This window comes from Carica papaya, chromosome 9, assembly GCF_054855325.1.
Source record: "Carica papaya isolate Zhongbai chromosome 9, ASM5485532v1, whole genome shotgun sequence".
NCBI lineage: Eukaryota > Viridiplantae > Streptophyta > Magnoliopsida > Brassicales > Caricaceae > Carica > Carica papaya.
The window spans coordinates 31,473,429-31,492,187 of NC_142317.1; the positions used below are offsets into that span (position 1 = coordinate 31,473,429).

At 32.3% G+C, this 18,759-nt stretch overlaps 1 protein-coding gene across 10 annotated transcripts in view; it reads left to right on the top strand.

Annotated features, from left to right (window-relative positions):
- Positions 1-4,990: 4,990 nt before the first annotated feature.
- The window catches only part of LOC110819806 (Regulator of chromosome condensation (RCC1) family protein), a 34,454-nt gene continuing 20,685 nt past the window's right edge, over positions 4,991-18,759 (top strand). For 2 of the 10 annotated variants that reach the window (XM_088211783.1, XM_088211782.1), the window contains exons 1-4: positions 4,991-5,747; positions 10,100-10,206; positions 17,183-17,512; positions 17,791-17,877. In XM_088211783.1, coding sequence (XP_088067909.1) covers positions 17,465-17,512; positions 17,791-17,877 — 135 coding nt within the window. In that variant the 5' untranslated portion in view covers positions 4,991-5,747; positions 10,100-10,206; positions 17,183-17,464. Of the gene's footprint in view, positions 5,748-5,861; positions 6,005-6,858; positions 10,207-10,387; positions 10,465-17,182; positions 17,513-17,790; positions 17,878-18,759 lie in introns of those variants that run through there. The other 8 variants (XM_088211774.1, XM_088211776.1, XM_088211781.1 and 5 more) reach the window with 8 other exon arrangements.

An 18,759-nucleotide genomic window follows, 5' to 3' on the forward strand; every position in this document is an offset into this window, starting at 1 on the left:
GATGAATTCAATAATAATAATTTCATATCATAAAAGAATAAAAGTAAATATTTTGTTTTGTATACAAAGGAAAAGAACAAATACAAACAAGTAAAAAGGCAAAGACAAATTTAGGGATTACACATAATAGATTAGGAAATCCCAATGAGGTCCTCTCTCAAGAGTTCTGCAGGAGGGTACTGTTAAGATTCAGCCAATTGGCAAAAAAAAAAAAAAAGCAAATTAGTAATTTTTTTTAAAAAAATGGAATTAGGGATGCAACTCATATATATATATATATATGTATATGTATGTAAAAAAAGAGAGGCTATGCAGCAAAAAGAAAAAGAAAGTGGTTTATATATATATATATATATATATATATATATATATATAAGTTGAGTAGCTGACAAGAGAAGAAAAAACAAGTGGTTTTCATTTTCTTTCTTTGGTGACATTATCATAGGCATCATTAATTTCGTCCTTTTTTAGTAAAGTTTAAATTTGACTTTATTTACCTCCTTTTCTAATTCTCCATAAAGAAAAAATTATTATTTTTTGTTCTGATTTTAATTATTAGTGAATTACTTTATATTTATTTTTATTAATAGTAAATTTAATTCGAAACTTGACCTATAATTTTTTTTTTCTACACTAAAGTGTTTTTTATATAACATTCTGTCTATTTAATTTTGTAATTATTATCTACTTAATATTTTTATTCGGTTAATCAATTTAGTTTGAGGTTATGGTTATTAGTTTTTGTTAATTAATTTTATTTTTGTTCAGGACTCAACAAATAGTATCGAAGCTTGGTTGATCTTTGGTCCAGAATTAATTGTGTAAATTAAGATGGACTAATACGCATGTACTAAATTAAACTGGCAACTTCAAATTATTAAATTTGGAATACGAAGATGAAAGATCTTCTTTATTGTAAAGATCTATATATGATCCTATTAAATTATGAATTGTCAAGCCAACTAGAAAATCAGAAAATGATTGAGAGAAAATGCACAAGAAAGCTGTTGGAACTATTCGACAGTAGATGGATATCAATATCCATCACTACATAAGCAAAGAAGTCAATGTACAGGATTTATAGAAAAAATTGGAGGATATGTACGAGAGAGAAAAAAAAACTCAAAATAAAGGTTTTGTTATCAGAAAGTTGGTAAATTTAAAGCTGCAAGATGGACAATCAATAATAGAACACTTGAGTTAGTTCTAAGATCTGATAAATCAATTGAATATTATAAAATTAACTATAAATAATGAAATACAGATGTTATTACTTTTGAGTTTGTTAACATATAGTTAGGAAACCTTGGTAGTGTCTCTTAGTAACTGTGCTCCAGACAATGTTTGTCTTCATCAATGGTAAAGAATAGTCTCTATAATAAGGAGATCAGAAGAAAGGATATATGCATTGATATCTTACAAACCCTTGTCAAAAAGAGCAAGGGTAGAAGCAAAATTAGAGGTCCTAAAGGATGTAATAAAGGCAAATTCAGTTGTTATCATTATAATAATGAAAGAAATATGAAATGAAACTATAGAATTTAAAAAAAGAAACAGAATAATTAGAAAATGATAGATGATTAGAATACCACAGTAACTGTAATTAATAATGAAAAACTGATTGTACTTTCTTTTGTTGAAGATCATGATCATGTTATTTATCTTGATACTGAGTGGGTTGTTGATTCAGCAGCATCCTACCATATATAGATCTTTACATCCAAAAATGATGTCTTTACTATGTATAAAGTGAGAAACTTTGACAGAGTAAAGATAAATAATACCAGTTATGTAGATATTGTAGATATTGGTGATATTTTTGTGTAAATGGATATTTGTTGCATATTGACTCTGAAAAATGTGTGACATGTACTTGATTTACGCCTAAATCTGATTTCTGCATATGCTCTGGATCTTGATGGTTATTACAACTCATTTGATGGTAGAAAATGAAATCTCATCAAATATTTAATTGTGGTTGCAAGGGGTAGATTGTGTCACACATTGTATAAGGCTCAAATGAAGACAATTAGAAATACTCTAAATGTAGTAGAAGAAGATGTTTTGCCATTTTTATGGCATAGGAAGTTGGCTCATATGAGTGAGAAAAGATTGCAGATTCTGGTAAAAAAGTCTCTCATTTTAAGATACGAGTTTAAATTTTTGTGATTATTATTTATGTGGTAAGCAACATAGAATTTTTTTTTAGTAATTCTTTCGAAAGAAAAATAAATGTATTTGAGTTACTCTATTCTGATGTATATAGTTCCATTGACGTGGAATCGTTAGGCGGTAGTAGATAATTTGTTATATTTATTGATGATACTTCACAAAAAATTTGGGTGTTTGTTTTGAAAAGAAAAGATCATATTCTACAATGTTTCAAGTAGTTCTGTGCTATGGTAAAAAAAAAGAATACTTTTAAAGTGTCTGTGCAGTGACAATGATGACGAATATACTTCAAAAAAATTTGAGAATTACTATTTATAGCATGGAATAAAACATGAAAACACTGTTCTAGATACTCCTCAACATAATGGTTTTTCTGAAAGAATAAATAAAACCATCTTAAAGAAGGTAAGATGTTTGTTAAAAATGACTAATTTACCAAAATTATTTTGGGGTGAAGCACTCTACACTGCATGCTACTTAATGAATCGATTTCCATAAGCTCATTTAGATTTTGATATTCCTCAGAGAGTATGATCTGGGAAGGATATTAGTTATTCTCATTTAAAAGTATTTTGCAGCAAGATATTTATGCATGTATCTAAGGAGCAAAGACAGAAGCTTGATGATATGACAATTTCATGTATTTTTTTTGGGTTATGGAGATCCAGAGTTTGAGTACAGGTTATAGGATTCAATGAAGAAAAAAGTCATCAGGTCGAGAGATGTAATCTTTGATGAACATAAGATCCTACTAAATTTTGAGGTATCTGAGAAGACTACAAGTGAAAAGATTTATTTTCTTGCATTGATTCCTCGTACAATCAGAAATTTTAATAATGAAGGAGATGAAAGTAATTATGTGTCAGTACCAATAGATGTAAATGATAATGTTGAACAGGGGGAGCACCCCCTTCCACCTCAGATTTTTTAAGAATCTCAGGTTAAAAGGTCAAACAGAACACATTATTTATTTATAAGATATTCAAGTTCTGAATATATTACAATTATTGAAAATGAGGAACTAAAAAACTTTCAAGAAGTGCAAAATCATTGGATAAATAAAATGAAGCAGAAGATGAGTTATTTGAAGAAGATTTTGACTGATCTGATTAACATGATGACCAAAATTCATTACAAGCATTAATTTTACACTAAGACAGTAGGGGGATTGAGTGAAAATTGAGTAATAGATAAGTGGATACTTCCATGAGCTGGAGGAAGAGATTGTTAAGATTATATTAAAAAAGGGCAAAGTAGTAAATAAAAAGAAAAGAAAAAAAAAAGGGAATTAGGGCTGCAACTCATATATATATATATATATACATATGTATGTTGCATGAAAAAAAAAAAAAAAGAAAAAAAGAAAGAGAGAGAGAGGCTGTGCAGCGAGAAAAAAAGCAAGAAGAAGAGAACCATATATATATATATATATATACACACACACATATATATACAAGTTGAGTATATATATATATATATATATACACACACACACATATATATACAAGTTGAGTGGCTGACAAGAGAAGGAAAAATAAGTGGTTTTCATTCTCTCTCCTTGTTGACATTATTGCCCACATAAGCAATTTCGTCTTTTTTCTAGAGAAATTTAAATTTGATTTTATTTATTTATTTCTTCTGATTCTTTACAAAGAAAAAGTTATTCTATCAGTTCTGGATTTAATTATAGGTGGATTATCTTATATTTATTTTTATTAATAGTGGATCTGATTTGAATCTTGATATGTAGTTTTTTTCATTCTCACTGATTAGTTGTGCATCAATTTAGATTGAGATGATAGTTATTAGTTTTTACTAATTAATTTGTGTTTGATTTAATTTACACAACTAATTTTATTTCTGTTCGAAACTCAGTACATATTGTATGTAATAGAATCTAGGAGATCAGGAGAAGGCATAATTCACTAAATAATTAGCACAACGATTCCTCTCACGATAGATATATTATATTTTGATATTTTAATTGTTTAGAAGTCAAGTCTTGATAGCGAAAATCAAATTAGAGTTAGCATTAATAAAAATCATCTCTTTGTTGAGAACTTTAGTTAAAATTTGGACCGCAAGTGCACTACCAGTGCAAGAACACCGCCAACCTGAGCACATATTCCCACATGTGGAGGAAACTGAATGGTCTTTGGGATGATTTGAGCAATGGTTTGACTTGGTATCTTAGTGATGCTACTGGAGTTGAGACTTTTGATATGTTCTTTTCAAAGAATTTAAAAATACTAAAAATATGAAATTCTAATAAAAATTATTTACCATAATTAATCGGCTTCTTTAAAGGATTATGAGGGTTGGTGTTAATTTCACTATGAATTCCGATTTATATTATTATTATCTTTTGTTTTTTGGGTTTAACTTTCATTAATTTTATGTACATTCACTTCTTTTAAGAATATATAAAAATTATCTAAATCCAACGTAGAATTTAGATTTATCAAAACGCGAAATATATGTTCTTGATAAATTAGTCTGTTGTATTAAAGTCTTTTAACTTTAGTACATAACTCAGGTGTATTAGTTGGACTTTGCTGTACTTTCAAAAAAATTTGTTATAAAAAAAAAAAAAAGATCTAAAAAAAAAATATGAGTAGAACCCTGAGTAAATTTATATTTTAATTAAAAGATTCATTTTAAGTCCAAACCAAGCCCAAGTCCATTTTCAAATTGCCCAAGCCTGTTGAGAAAGTGGGTCCCATTTGAGACCTTTAAGCTCTAGTCTAGACACTCCTACACACTATAAATTCTCCCGGCATTCCTAACCGCTTTTCAAAAACAGCCCTGAATTCTCGTTGCTTCTTTTCTTCTTCCTTCCATTACCAACGACTTGTCTGATCTCTTTCCCTTCTTCCCTTTCCACACAAAAAAAAAAAAAAAAAAAAAAAAATCCTAATCTGAATCTGTTACTCCGCTATTAGGAGCTTGATTTTGTCTCCATTTTTGCACTGCAATCAGCCTTTTCGGATCCTTTTCCAACCAACACAATCTCTCTCGTTGCCACCCTCATCCATTTACACAAGCAGCCGCAGACTCATCCCTTCTCTCCGTTTCTTCTTCTTTACCATTATTCATCATCATCATCATCATCTTCCAGAGAAAACAATGAAAAAACCCTAAACACTGATCTTCCCTTCTTCCAATCCTGAGTCGACAGGAATTGCAACCGTTTCTTTTTCTTTCTTCTCATCTGATCTTTGCATCAAGCATAATCGCTCTCCAATCCAATCTTATCTCCTTCTTCTCCAAACCACCGGAAGCACACGTTCTCTTGCTGCCTCCTTCCTCGGTGGTCTCCCTTCTTCACATCCCTGGAGTCCTTTTCTTCCTCCGATTTGAAGCGGCGTTGAGGTTCTCACTCAATTCTGTATCTCCATTTCTGCACATCTTCTCAACCTCACAAGCTCTATGTCAATCCTCTTATCCATTACCTCTGTTGTTGATTGAAGAGATAACTCAAGGCTCCCCCTTGCAGCGCCCACACTGGTCCAGGGAGTTCAATTTTCATCTCCGATCCTCCGTTATTCTTCTCTTTTACTTTCTGCTACACTAAGGTAAGTTACCCTCTCTCTACTTTTTTTGAAGAAAATGTTAATATCTTCATTGACGAGATTAATTTAGATTAGATTTTTTTTTTGCTTTTTTGATCTCTGTTTTGTTAATAAAAGGGAAATGAATAATGTTGGGATGTCCGAGGATGTGATTTGTATTGAACAACTATGAGGTGTATTAAGATTGAACAACTGTGATATGGATTTGGATTGAGTAATGGTAGTTTGAATATAAACTGCGTGGCCAATGTCTGTTGAAGGTATGTAAAGATGGCTATGTTCACGAGAAGGTTTGTTGTTTAAGCAGTTTTTGTAGTGGGATTTGGTTAGGTCAAGTTTTTTTCTTTTAATCCATGAATCGTCATTTCATTTTCAGCAAACTTGAAATAATTAAGGGGTCAAGTTTATTCTTTTCAATAAATCTGGATTTTTATATTGGTTTAATTACAGTTAATGTAATTTGTGTTTGAATTTATTGATGTTCTGATTTGCTCTTATTCAATATTTTTCAATTAAATGCTCTCTGTTTTTTATTATTTCGTCTTTTCTATATTAATATATTCTGTCTGATGAACTGCATATATTATAATTTATATTAGTACTGAATATTCCATCTTTTTTATATTAGTATATTCTGTCTGATGAACTACATATATTGCAATTTATATTAGTGCTGAAATTTTATGTTTAAAAAAATCTTTTAAATTATCATTGTACTTCATTTTTCATATATTTTACGTTGTACTGGTCTAAACTGAATTCAATTGCAGTGTTTCATGCTACATGTTCTGCTGGTGCTATTTTGGGTGGCTTGATTCTTGAAGTAACTTATTAAAATTAAGAATATACTTTCTAATGAGTATGGTAAATTTCACGTTTTACAAGTAATTTCAATTAATCAATTATAATTTATTAGTCAGTTAATTTTTGTTTGTATATTAAAATCCTTTGCTCTTTTAACTATAATTTCTTTGATGATTCTAAGAAAATTGTAAGATTAGTTCTATTGTCTTAGTAAAGAAAGGGTAACATAATAATTTATCTAAATCGAGTTGATTCATATTTGACTAGATTTTCTTTTTAAGGAAAATATAAAATTAGATATGACTTTTAACCTATTCTAACTACTCCAATTTAGTAAAATTTTGAACATTGAGATATAAGTATATGAATCTTTGAGGAATCAATGCATAAATTTCCATTAGTTTTTCTCCTTTTCTGCCTCTTTGTTGAGATATACGTGTTTGATGACCCAGGCATATAGTTCATTAGTCGTGTTTCCCAACACTCTATAAGAGCGTTTTTGTTACACACCGAAAACCTCATTCTTCACTCTGATTTGCGTCTTTTCTCTTGTTCATGAATTACAAGCACCATGAGCTTCTGCCCATGGTTGCTTCTTGGAATCGTTATATCGTGCTCATGGGTGCTTCTTGGAATCGTTATATCGTGCTCCCTTCTTCCTGGAATCAAAAGTCATGATCAGTGTTTGCCAAGTCCTTTGCTTTTTTATGAAGTCAAGCTCCATAGGCTTCGCGCCACTGTGGTTGTGATAGAGAATCGTCACGACCGCGATTGGTTTTTTTCAGCAGGGAAGCACCAAGAAGTGCCCACATGAGCGAGAATTGTTGTGTGCAGAGAACGGTTTGCAGCCAAGGAGCACATCGTGCACAGTTTGCGACTTTGTCTGGAGCCGAAAAACACACTGATCACGACTTTGTCTGGAGCAGAGAAGCACGACATGAAGCAGAAACGCCACTACAGAAGAGAAGCGCGACGAGAAATGGGACACGAAAGCGCGACTAGTTTCCTTACAAGCAGAAACACACCGCTGCTACGTCTTTGCCACTGCCCTGTGTGTCCGAGGAGAAAGAGATGATGCTGTGGACTTGTCGATTTTGTTCGAAGAGAGAGACAGAGTTAATGATTTGGTGACGTTTGAAGAGAGAGGTAAATAGAAACGGCAGAGGATAAATGTGGTGGGGAAAATCGTTCTTTACAAATTAGTCCGCTAAAGCTTGATGGAATCAGATGTCTTGTTTTTGTTTCTCCAAGGTCGTGACTGCAAGAGTACATTTACGGGGTTATAATCCTAGACCAACTGATGGTGATGCCACGCTCAACCGGTGAGAATAGGAGAACTTTCGTATTATGTCTTGGCTAATTAATTTAATGCGGCCACTGATTTTCCAAGGGTAGTTATTACTTGAGATTTGGAATTCGGCCTGCCAAACATGCCCTCAATTATCAATCAGACATACAATCAGAAAAAACAAACGTGTCCTCAAATTGGATACACTGATTTGTGCATTGGAAAAAAAGGTGCATGCAAACAGACAAAAAGAAATAACAATTGCTGAATACTTTGCAGAATTAAGATGGTTATGATAGGAATCAATATACTACACCAAGACTTACATGGACCTTGTCTTGATGGAGCATCAAAGTTCGATAAGTTGATAAAAAAGGATTTAGTATAGATTTTCTTGTACGTTTAAATATTGAGTTTAGGTTCTTGGTAAGGACCCTTTACCTTGGCTAACAGTGACTTCCTCTTATATTTAGCAGAAAGAAAGTTCTAGGAGTGCAATGTCCAATACATCAGCGGGAGACAAATATAGGTTGGTTGTTGATTTGTCCTGTGAACAGCCTAAACACAGTAACCCGGATATCTTTGATAAAGGCCACTTAACATGTGACTATTGTGGTAAATCGAGAAATCCAAGAGATTGTTGCAGGAAGCTTAATGGTCGACCAACCCAAGGTCATGGGAGTATAGGCTATGGCAACACCACAAGAAAACTTGTATGAGACTACAAAAACACATTACGTGGGGAAGCATCAAATGTTGGGAGTTTTTCTAATAAAGTGATACAAACCCTAAGACATTTTTGTTTAAGTTTGATTCTCATATAGCCACTGCTTCAACTTTGTGCTTCCTAAAATAAGGTATGACCTTTCTTGTTGATCTTAAAAATAAAACAATTTGTGGGGTTATGGATTCAGGAGCTTTAGAACATGCAACAGGCTCCTCATAATTATTTGAAACCTGTACTTCATGGTAAGTAATGACAAAGTCGGTATTGCAGATGGATCTTTATATCCTATCATCAATAAAGGTTTCATTACTTCACTTCTTTCATTACATTTTTGTCCGTTCTTCATTCCCTGATTTTCCTAATGACCTTTTGTCTATTAATGCAATTATAGATAATCTTAACAACGAAGCTGGATTTTATCCTTATTGTTTTTTTCAAAAACTGAAAACAGGGAAAAACCATTGGATACCGTAGACTACAAGATGACCTCTATGTATTGCTCGAGAATAAATTTTCGTTGGTTTCTCAGAACAACCAAGCTATGATAGATGTCTTTGCTCTTGATACGTAACAAGTGATCCAACTAAATTGGCAATCTGGTCTTCTCCTTGTTTGTTCTTGAAAAACTTTATCTTATCTGGTCTTAAACTTGCAAATCTTGAGTCATTGGTCTGTGATGCCTGAGAGTTTGCAAAGCACACCAGAATGTCTTATTATTTTATTAGTACCTTTTCTTCCTTTTATGACTATTCTTTATGATGCATGGGAGACCTACTTAATCTGTATCTTTATCTGGTTGTAAATGGTTTATCTTGTACTAGAATGACTTGTATATTCTGTATGCTAAAAATGATTTTCTTTTCGTGCTTTAAGTCATTTCACAGAATAGTTTCTACACAGTTTGAAGCAAAAATTTAAAATTTTAAGATTGATAGTGGTATAAAACATAGAGATGTTGCCTTTAGTGAGTACATTGATCCACATGGGATAGTCCATCAAATAACCTATGTTCATACTGGTGCTCAAAATGGAATGGCTGTAAGAAGAATTTGGCACTTCCTAGAAGTTGCCCTGCACTTATGTTTAGCATGAACAAGCCACCATCCTATTATGGAGATGCAGTTTTATTGGCCACCTATCCCGTTAGCTACATGCCCTTAAAACATTAGGTTTGAGAATAACTTTGGGATTGTTGCTGGATACTAGTTCTTATATTATTCCTCTTAGGATTTATGGAAGTGTATGTTTTGTCCATAAAAGGTTTTGGCAAACGAGGGCTGTCAAGTATGTTTAGTGGATATTCTACCATCCAAAAAGGTTATAAACATTACCATTCTCCCTGAGAAACATTTTATTACTATATATATCACTTTTAAAAATTTGAACTGTATTTTTCCTCACCCAAATACCTTTTCAGAGAGAGTCTGGTTGAAAAGGCAACTTTCCTTATTTATCCTTCATATTCATATCTATTCATATTTGTACTAATTTTAGTGATAAGCATGATAGTCTTGACTCTTATATTTACTCTAATAGATTGATTAAACTCAATCCAAGAATCTATTCCCATAGACACAAGGTAGTTGAACGAAGTCTACCTAGTCAAATAACAAATCTGGATTCGGCTCCATTGGGAACATTTGGTGAGTCCATCGAAACTCTTATTCTAGTATAGTGATTTTGATTTTTTTTTTTAAATTTTTGTAAGAAAAAAGGATTCATATTTGTACCAAACACCCTATATCCGATTTTATCTCGCGTGAATCACTACCATAATAATATAAGATATTTTTGTTGTTTTTGTCTTTTGTTTCTATGATACAGGTTTGATAAGAAGCTTTAACTGATGCTAAAGTAGAGACTATGGATGATCAATTAAGAGATCTAATAAAATATAAGACGTGAGAACTTGTTGATCTTCTATTAGAGAAAGAAATTTTGAATATTTACTTATATTTCATTACATAAAGTTAGAAATATATATACATAGAACAGGAATCTATATGTGAAAACATAAATCACTATATTAATGCTAGGAAATCAACTAATAATTAGATAAGAATATTCCATAATATATTTTGTAATATTCTAACACTCTTCAAGTTGAAGCATAAATATTGATCATGCCCAACTTGTTACGAAAATATTCAATTCGGGTTCTATTCAAAACTTTTGTGAATATATCATCTAATTGTTTCTTTGTTTTCACATAACCGGTAGAAATCAAGTTCTCCTGAATTTTCTCACGAATAAAGTGACAATCAATTTCAATGTGTTTGGTTCTTTCATGGTATATTGGATTTGAGATAATATGAAAGACAACTTGATTATCACACCAGAGTTTTGTAAGTAATATGGGATTCAAACCACTTCCTTTAAAAGGTGTTGTATCCATAAGATTTCACATGTATACTGGGTCATATCTCTATATTCAGACTCTGCATTGGATTAGGACACAATGGTCTGCTTCTTACTCTTCCATGATTCCAGGTTCCCATCAACGAAAACACAATAACCTTTAGTAGGTCTTTTATCAATTTTAGATTTATTTCAATCAGAATTTGTAAAGCATTCAATGTGAGTGTGCCCATGATTGCTAAACAGTATATCAAGTCTTGGAGCACCTTTTAGGTAACACAAAATCTGTTTCAAAGCCTCCCAATATTTAACTGTAGGTGCAGACATAAATTGATTAACAATACTGATAGGATATGCAATATCTGGCCGAATCACTATAAGATAATTCAGTTTTCTAACTAATTGTCTGTACCTTTCTGGATCATTAAAGGGGTCACCATCATCTTTAGTAAGGTATACATTTGGTACCATTGATGTGTTACATGATTTAGCTCCAAACTTTTCAGTTTCTACAAGTAGATCAAGTACATATTTTCTTTGAGATAAGAAAATTTTTTTCTTGTTTTTTGTTATTTCTACTTCTAAAAAATATTTTAACTGATTCAAGTCTTTGGTGTGAAATTTGGTATGTAAAATTATTTGAGAGAAAATATTCCTGCACAGTCATCTACTGTAATGACAATATTATCAACATAGACAATAAGAAATATAAGATCAGTTACTGACTGTCTATAAAGACTGAGTGATCACACTTGTTCTTTTTCAACTTGAATTCAAGAGTTACTTCACTAAATTTGTCAAATTACGCACGGGAACTCTGCTTCAAATCATGCAAATATTTCTTCACATGACAGATTCTCTCATACTTCCCCTGAGTAACAAACTCAAGTGGTTGCTTCGTATACACTTCTTTTAAAAGGTCACCATGAAGGAATGCATTCTTGATATCCAACTGGTGTAAGGGCCAGTTTTGAGATGTTGCAATGGAGATGAATAAACAGATAAATGTAAGTTTTGCAACTGGAGAGAAGATATCAGAATAATCAATCCCATAAGAATTTTGCTACAAGTCAGATTTTAAGTCTTGCTATTGAGCCATCTAGGTTTATTTTGACTGAAACACCTATTTTCACCCCACGATCATTTTTCCTTAGGGTAAATCCACCAAATCCCAAGTATGATTTTCATCGAGAGCATTTATCTCTTCAAGCATTGCATTATGTCAATTAAAATGATTCAAAGTTTTCTTAACTGTTATAGGTATAAAAATTGAATTTATAAAAGTAATAAAAGAAATAGACGAAGGAGACAGATGGTCATACGAAACATAATTAGCAATGGAATAAATTGGTTGAGAAATGATGCATTGACATTTACCTTTACGAAAACCAATAGGAAGATCAAGATCCTGTGAAGCAGAATCAGACAATGATGGAGCTGGTGCAAGACATGTACCATAAGTCTATTGTCTTCTGAAATAAATATGAACAATTGGTGGTGGTACTTGGGTTAGAAGCACATTAACACTATCATCAACTTGCTCAACTAGGGGTGGAGGCATATCATTTAGAGAAATACTATTATCTGTTTGTTCAGTAGAAGCACCTGATGTGAAACTATAAATGAGTCACTCATCGTTTGCCCTCTGACTTGTAGACTTGGACAATAAGAAGAATAATAATATATTTTTTGAAAAAACCATATCAGTTGAAATCAAATATTTATTGAGATCTGGAGAGTAGTACCGATATTCTTTATAAAGGCGAGAATATTCTAAAAATACACATTTCAGGATCTTTAGATTTAATTTTGTCACACTAGGTCGCACATCTTGAACATAACAAGTGTTATCAAATATCTTAGGTTGCACCGGAAACAAAAATTTGATTAGAAAGAGAAGACTGTAAGGAGTATCTCCATAAAGTACTGTAGATGACATATGATTAATAAAAAAATATGCTGTGAAAACAGTATCAGTTCAGAATTACTTAGGGACTTACATTTGGAATAAGAGAGTTCAAGCTGTCTCAAAAAAATGTCTGTTATTTCTCTCAGTAACGTTATTTTGAGATGGTGTATTAACACACGAAAATTGGTGAAGGATCTCTTTTTGAGTCATATAGTTCTGAAATGAATTTGACATATATTTTTTGACATTATCACTTCTCAATACATACACAGAAATATTGAATCGTGTCTTGATTTCAGCACAAAAAGCACAAAAGTGAGAATACTTCAAAATAATTATTTATAAAATACATTCAAATCATTCGAAAAAAATCATCCATAAAAGTAACAAAATATTTAAAATTTGTTTTAAATGAAATAGGACAGGGGTCCCAAACATTAGAATGAACTAGTTCAAAAGTAGACTCAACTCGTCTATTGACCTTTGGACCTGACGGATTACGATGATATTTTACAAACCGACATGACTCTCAATCCAATGAAAGTATATCATGAAATTGAGAACATAATTTTTTCAATACAGGTAGAGAGGGATGTCCTAATTGACAATGTGTTTCAAATGAAGAGATAACAGTAGAACAAACAACTGATCGAAGCATGCAGGTATCGAGAATATAGAGACCATCTGATATTTTCTTTACCGATAGTCTGTTTCCTCATAAGATCTTGAAGAATACAGTGATTAGGAAAGAATGTAATATAACAATTCAAATCTTTAGTTAACTTCCTTATAAAAATCATATTGAAAGTAAGTTTAGATAAACTTAACACAGATGAAAGAGCAATGGATGAAGTTGGTTTTGTAGTTCCGGAACCCACAATGTTATAGGTCAACCCATAAACAATAGTTATAGGAAAATGTGTTTTGTATGGTCGAAAATTAGAAAAAATATTAGAATTACTTGTCATGTGATCTGTAGCACTAAAATCAATCACCCATCTATTCGAGAAAGAGATAAGATATTTTTTCTCTAATTCAGTAAGAACAGAAAATTTATTTAAAGATTCTTGATACTGCGTGAATTTAGCATACTCGTCAGCTGAAATCATAACAGTTCTTTCAGAAGATGAGGTAGCAGTAGCAGCAACAATATTAGTGGTTTGTATCATACGATTCTGCAATTTCTTATAATACCGCTTTATATGCTCTTGTTCACGGCAGTAATAGTAGACAATATTCATTTCAATTCAGAAATTACAAGGAATATGGTACTCAAAATACTCAAAACATAACAGTTAAAAATACTCGAAAACCACCGCAAATAAAAATTTCTTTTTAAGAAAACAGAATACCTCTTTACCCACAGAAACTAAGAGAACCACACTGCCACCACTAGAGCTCACGCACCACCGTCGGAAAGCCATGTGTTGCTGTCAGAAAGCCATGCGCCGCCGTCGGAAATTACCAAAAATCCTCCTTTCGCCCGGAAGTCACCATAGAACCCCATTGCACACCTTAATCCAGAATGGTGCTCGCAGAAACGCCCCAAATCACATCGGAAAGCAGAGAATCACTTGTTGTTGCATGATCTCCTCCGCTGCAGTTTTCCCTTCTTCAGCCTTCTAGTTTTGTGCACAGAACTTGCCGACCAAACTCTTCTGTGGCTTCTTTCTTCGAATAGGAAACCAACACGCACGAGAATGCCCTCCTCCATTAAATTCGATGCACGTAGCCATAACTGCCGCACAAACCTTCTCCTCGACTTCTCCCGCGTACATCAACATACTGGCCGCACTCTGAACTGACCGGAGATAGGTGGTTGTCTTTCTCTGGCACCGAGAATGGGTTGTTCAACCCTTCTTGTAGTATGATATAATATTGACCCCTAAAATCCTAAATCTAACTCTAGCTCTGATATCATGTAAAAATTAGGAAAAAAAAATTCTGAATATTTATATTTCATTACATAGAGTTAGGGGTATATATACATAGAAGAGGAATCTATTTATGGAAACATAAATCACCCTATTAATGTTAAGAAATCAACTAATAATTACATAAAAATATTTCGTAATATATTTTATAATATTTTAACACTATTTATAATATAGGATTGATAAGAAGCTTTAATTGATATTAAGGTAGGGGCTATAGATGATCAATTAAGAGGTCTAATAAAAGACATGAGAACTTGTTGATCTTCTATTAAGAAATGAACTATGGATGATTAGATAAGAGATCTAATAAAAAACAAGACATAGGAACTTGTTGATCTTTTGTTAAGAAATAAACTAGTGGGAAGAAGATCGGGTGTTTATTGTAAGAGATTCAAGGCTCAACTAGTAATAAAAGGATTTTTCAAAACTTATGTGATTACCTATCAATCATTTGCCCTAATTGCGAAAATGAATACTATTAGAATTCTCTTAGCATGTGTAGTCAATCTTGGCTAGAACCTTGAATAACCTAATGTGAAAAATACTTTTTTACAGGGCGACTTAGATGAGAAATTCTTCATGGAATTTCCTTTAAAATTTAAACTTGAGAAAAGTCAGCAAAACATGTGTAAATTGAAAAAAAATACTCTGTGGGTTAAAGTAAACTCCTAGGACGTGATTTTACTAGATTCAGTAATGTTATGACCATTTTTGAGTATAATCAAACCAATGCTAATTATATTTTATTCTTCAAATGCTTAGATAGTAATATTACTATACACCTATGTGGACGATATACTAATGACAAAGGATCATACGAAAGAAATAATGAGGCTGAAGAAATCCCTTACATCAAAATTCGAGATCAATGACTTGAATAGGGAGAAAATTTATTGGTATTCAAGTTACTAGATTAGGAAAAGACATCTTCATTTCCCAATGCAAATATATTTTGGACCTCCTTAAAGAGATAGGTGATTGGGTTGTAAACCAGCTGATTCCCTCATCGAAGCAAGCCATAAACTACAAGATGGTATCAGTAAACCAGTAGAAATTGGTAGATATTCGAGATTGATTGGAAGATTATCTATCTCCATCACACCAAACCTGGTATAGCTTATGCTACGAATGTGGTAAGTCAATACATACATGAGCCTTGAGATCTATATCTCAATTCAGTTAATTGCAATTGAGGTACATAAAGTCCGCATTGGAAAGACAACTAATTTTTTTCTAAGAATGATCACTTCAAGATAAAAGATTTAATCAATGTAGATTTGGTTGACTCTCCTGATGATAAGAACTCTACACTTGGATATTGCACATTTATTAGAGAAAATTTGGTTACTTGGAGGAGTAAAAAACCGATTATTGTGGCAAGATCAAGTATCAGACTTCAATATCAAACTATAGCTCAAGAAGTGTGTGAGCTACCATGGCTTCAGAATTTGATGAACGAATTGATGTTAGAAAGGAAAGACTGTCGTGTTATATTATCACAACAAACACTATAATTAGTGTTACCTGTAATTTAGTTACATATGGTAGAATAAAACATATTGAAATTTATCGACATTTTATCAAGGAAAAAAGAAGTTGTGATATTCTAAATATTTTCAATATAACCTCTGAATTACAACTTGCAAATGCCTTCAATAAAGAACTCGGAAATAAGCTATTTCATAGTTTGATTTGCAAGAAGGACATGAGAGGTATTTATGTACCATCTTGAGGAGTATTGACTACCGAGATTATTGAGAAAATAATTTATTATTTTCTAAATATTCCTTAATATAAATCCTAAATTAGTAATATCTATATATAGTTTCTTTTCTGAACCAACGTAGTGCATATAAATATGTAAAAAGTAAATCAGTATTACACATCAAAAACCTCATTCTTCACTTTGGTTTGTCTCTTTTCTTTGATTTGGACTACGGACTACAACATGTTCATAATGAAAAAAGCTGTTTACCCTCATTTTTTTAGTTTTCCATTTTGTTTCTACTTTTTATTTGAATGTATTCTAATCTTCTTCCCCAGCCATGACTTACAAATATGTCTCCTTTTATTTCTTTATGAGCTTTTATAACTTGAATGCATGCAATTGTTATTGGAACACTTAGATAGACCCTAATTAGTTAGCTATTACCATAGGGCAGCTGTCTATCATCTTTATGTCCTATTTAATTTCTTTTCTCATATTTTTAATAGAGTAGTGTATTTTGGGTTCTAATCCCGTCGTTACCAACATTGATTGATTTAAATAATATGATGTGTTTTTTTATGCAAATTGTTTTATTTATTTATTTTCAATGAGGTTAATACAATAGTCAATTTGCGTTAATACATTTGTGATTGGTTAAGATTGTTGCTGAAGAACTGGTGTTCTTTTTTCAAAAATTACTTTTGTAGGGTTGACTTGCTTGCAAAATTAGAGAACTCCATTAACTTGCAAATGGAAATAAACGCAAAAGCAGTGATGCACCACCGTGGATTTTGCTTTGTGGGAGATTGTTATGCCAAATGATACTATTCAAGGTCTTATCAGAATGAAATAGATGAATTTGATGCTCTATGAACTGCGAATATATTCATAGGAAAGCTTTATATGGGGCAAAAATGGATATCGTCTTGTACCTTTCTAGAACTGTGGTGTTATCCTCTGCTGGCGCTGAGCTTGATATTGAAACTTGAATGGCTGATTTTTGTGGTACTACTCTCTCTGAGAGGAACGTCGACCAGGTAGTTTGCTGTCAAATCGTAGAATATCTTTCAGTGTCAGCATATATTGACGTGACACTAGTCTGGTTAGTTCTATTTTTTAGTGTGATTTGAAGAAGGGTTAATTAACATCCAAAGTTAAAGGATTCTTTCTGGATTTATGTTGCTGTCTTAAAAGTAATTTCCTCTGTAACTGTTTTCTTTTTCTGGATAGGTTAAATTTGGTATTGTGAATGCTATTTCAGGGAAATTTAGGTTAGTATTATTTTCTAATGCATGTAAACCTTTCATCTGTTTAGGCCATTGCAGCTCTAAAGAAAGGAGCATATTTGCTTAAGCATGGGCGTCGTGGAAGGCCTAAGTTTTTTCTCTTTCGGCTTTCTAATGTATGTGTCTTTTTATTTATGAAAAATTTGGAATTATTATCTGGTTCTTTTCATTTTCTTTAATGTGATTCTGTTTACACAAATTTACATTAGGTGTATTGTTACACTGAAATATTCATTTTTCTTTCATAATTAGTAGTAGACCTCCCAAAAAATACCACAATAAGTGAGCATGAAGTGATTAAGTTTGGCAGTAAAGTTCTTGTTAGATTTAGCCCAGGCATGATTTTGAGTAATTTGTGAATTGTGACTAGGATCAGATTGTTATTTTCTAGGTTCCAGGAACCTCACTAGGCATGATGGTGAGTAACTTCACTAGGCATGATGGTGAGTAACTTCGCTAGGCATCAATTGGACGCCATCCATGCACGGGAGTAAGGAAATAGGACTTAGGGTAGATGTAGGTCTCAAAATTCTCCCTCATGCATGAGAGGTTGATCACTGAATCATTAACTTAGAATCTGAAACCTAGTTGTCTCTGATCTCCTTTTGTTTTGTTTCTTAAAGCAACACTAGAATACCAAAGGTGCTAGTGAGATTATCCTTTCTTTTTCTTAGTTGCTTCAATTCCATCCATGTCCAAAATTCTGTTGTAACAGAACTTTCTACCACGCAACTAAGCGTCAAATATAATGCTTGTTACAATATTAGCATGATGTTGTGGTCTAGTAAACCAAGTTTTAAGGAAATAGTATAGAAGAGAAGAAAGATTGGAAATCAAAGTAGACTTGATAAGATTTATTTTCTGTTTTAGTTTCAGCAGGTTACGTTTTCCTGTCAAATTTTATGTCCAGCATCAAGGTTGATGGGACCGAATGGAAGATTGAAAATTGCTGTACTTTTTGTAATGTTCACTAACTTTTCTCAATAATACTTCTATTT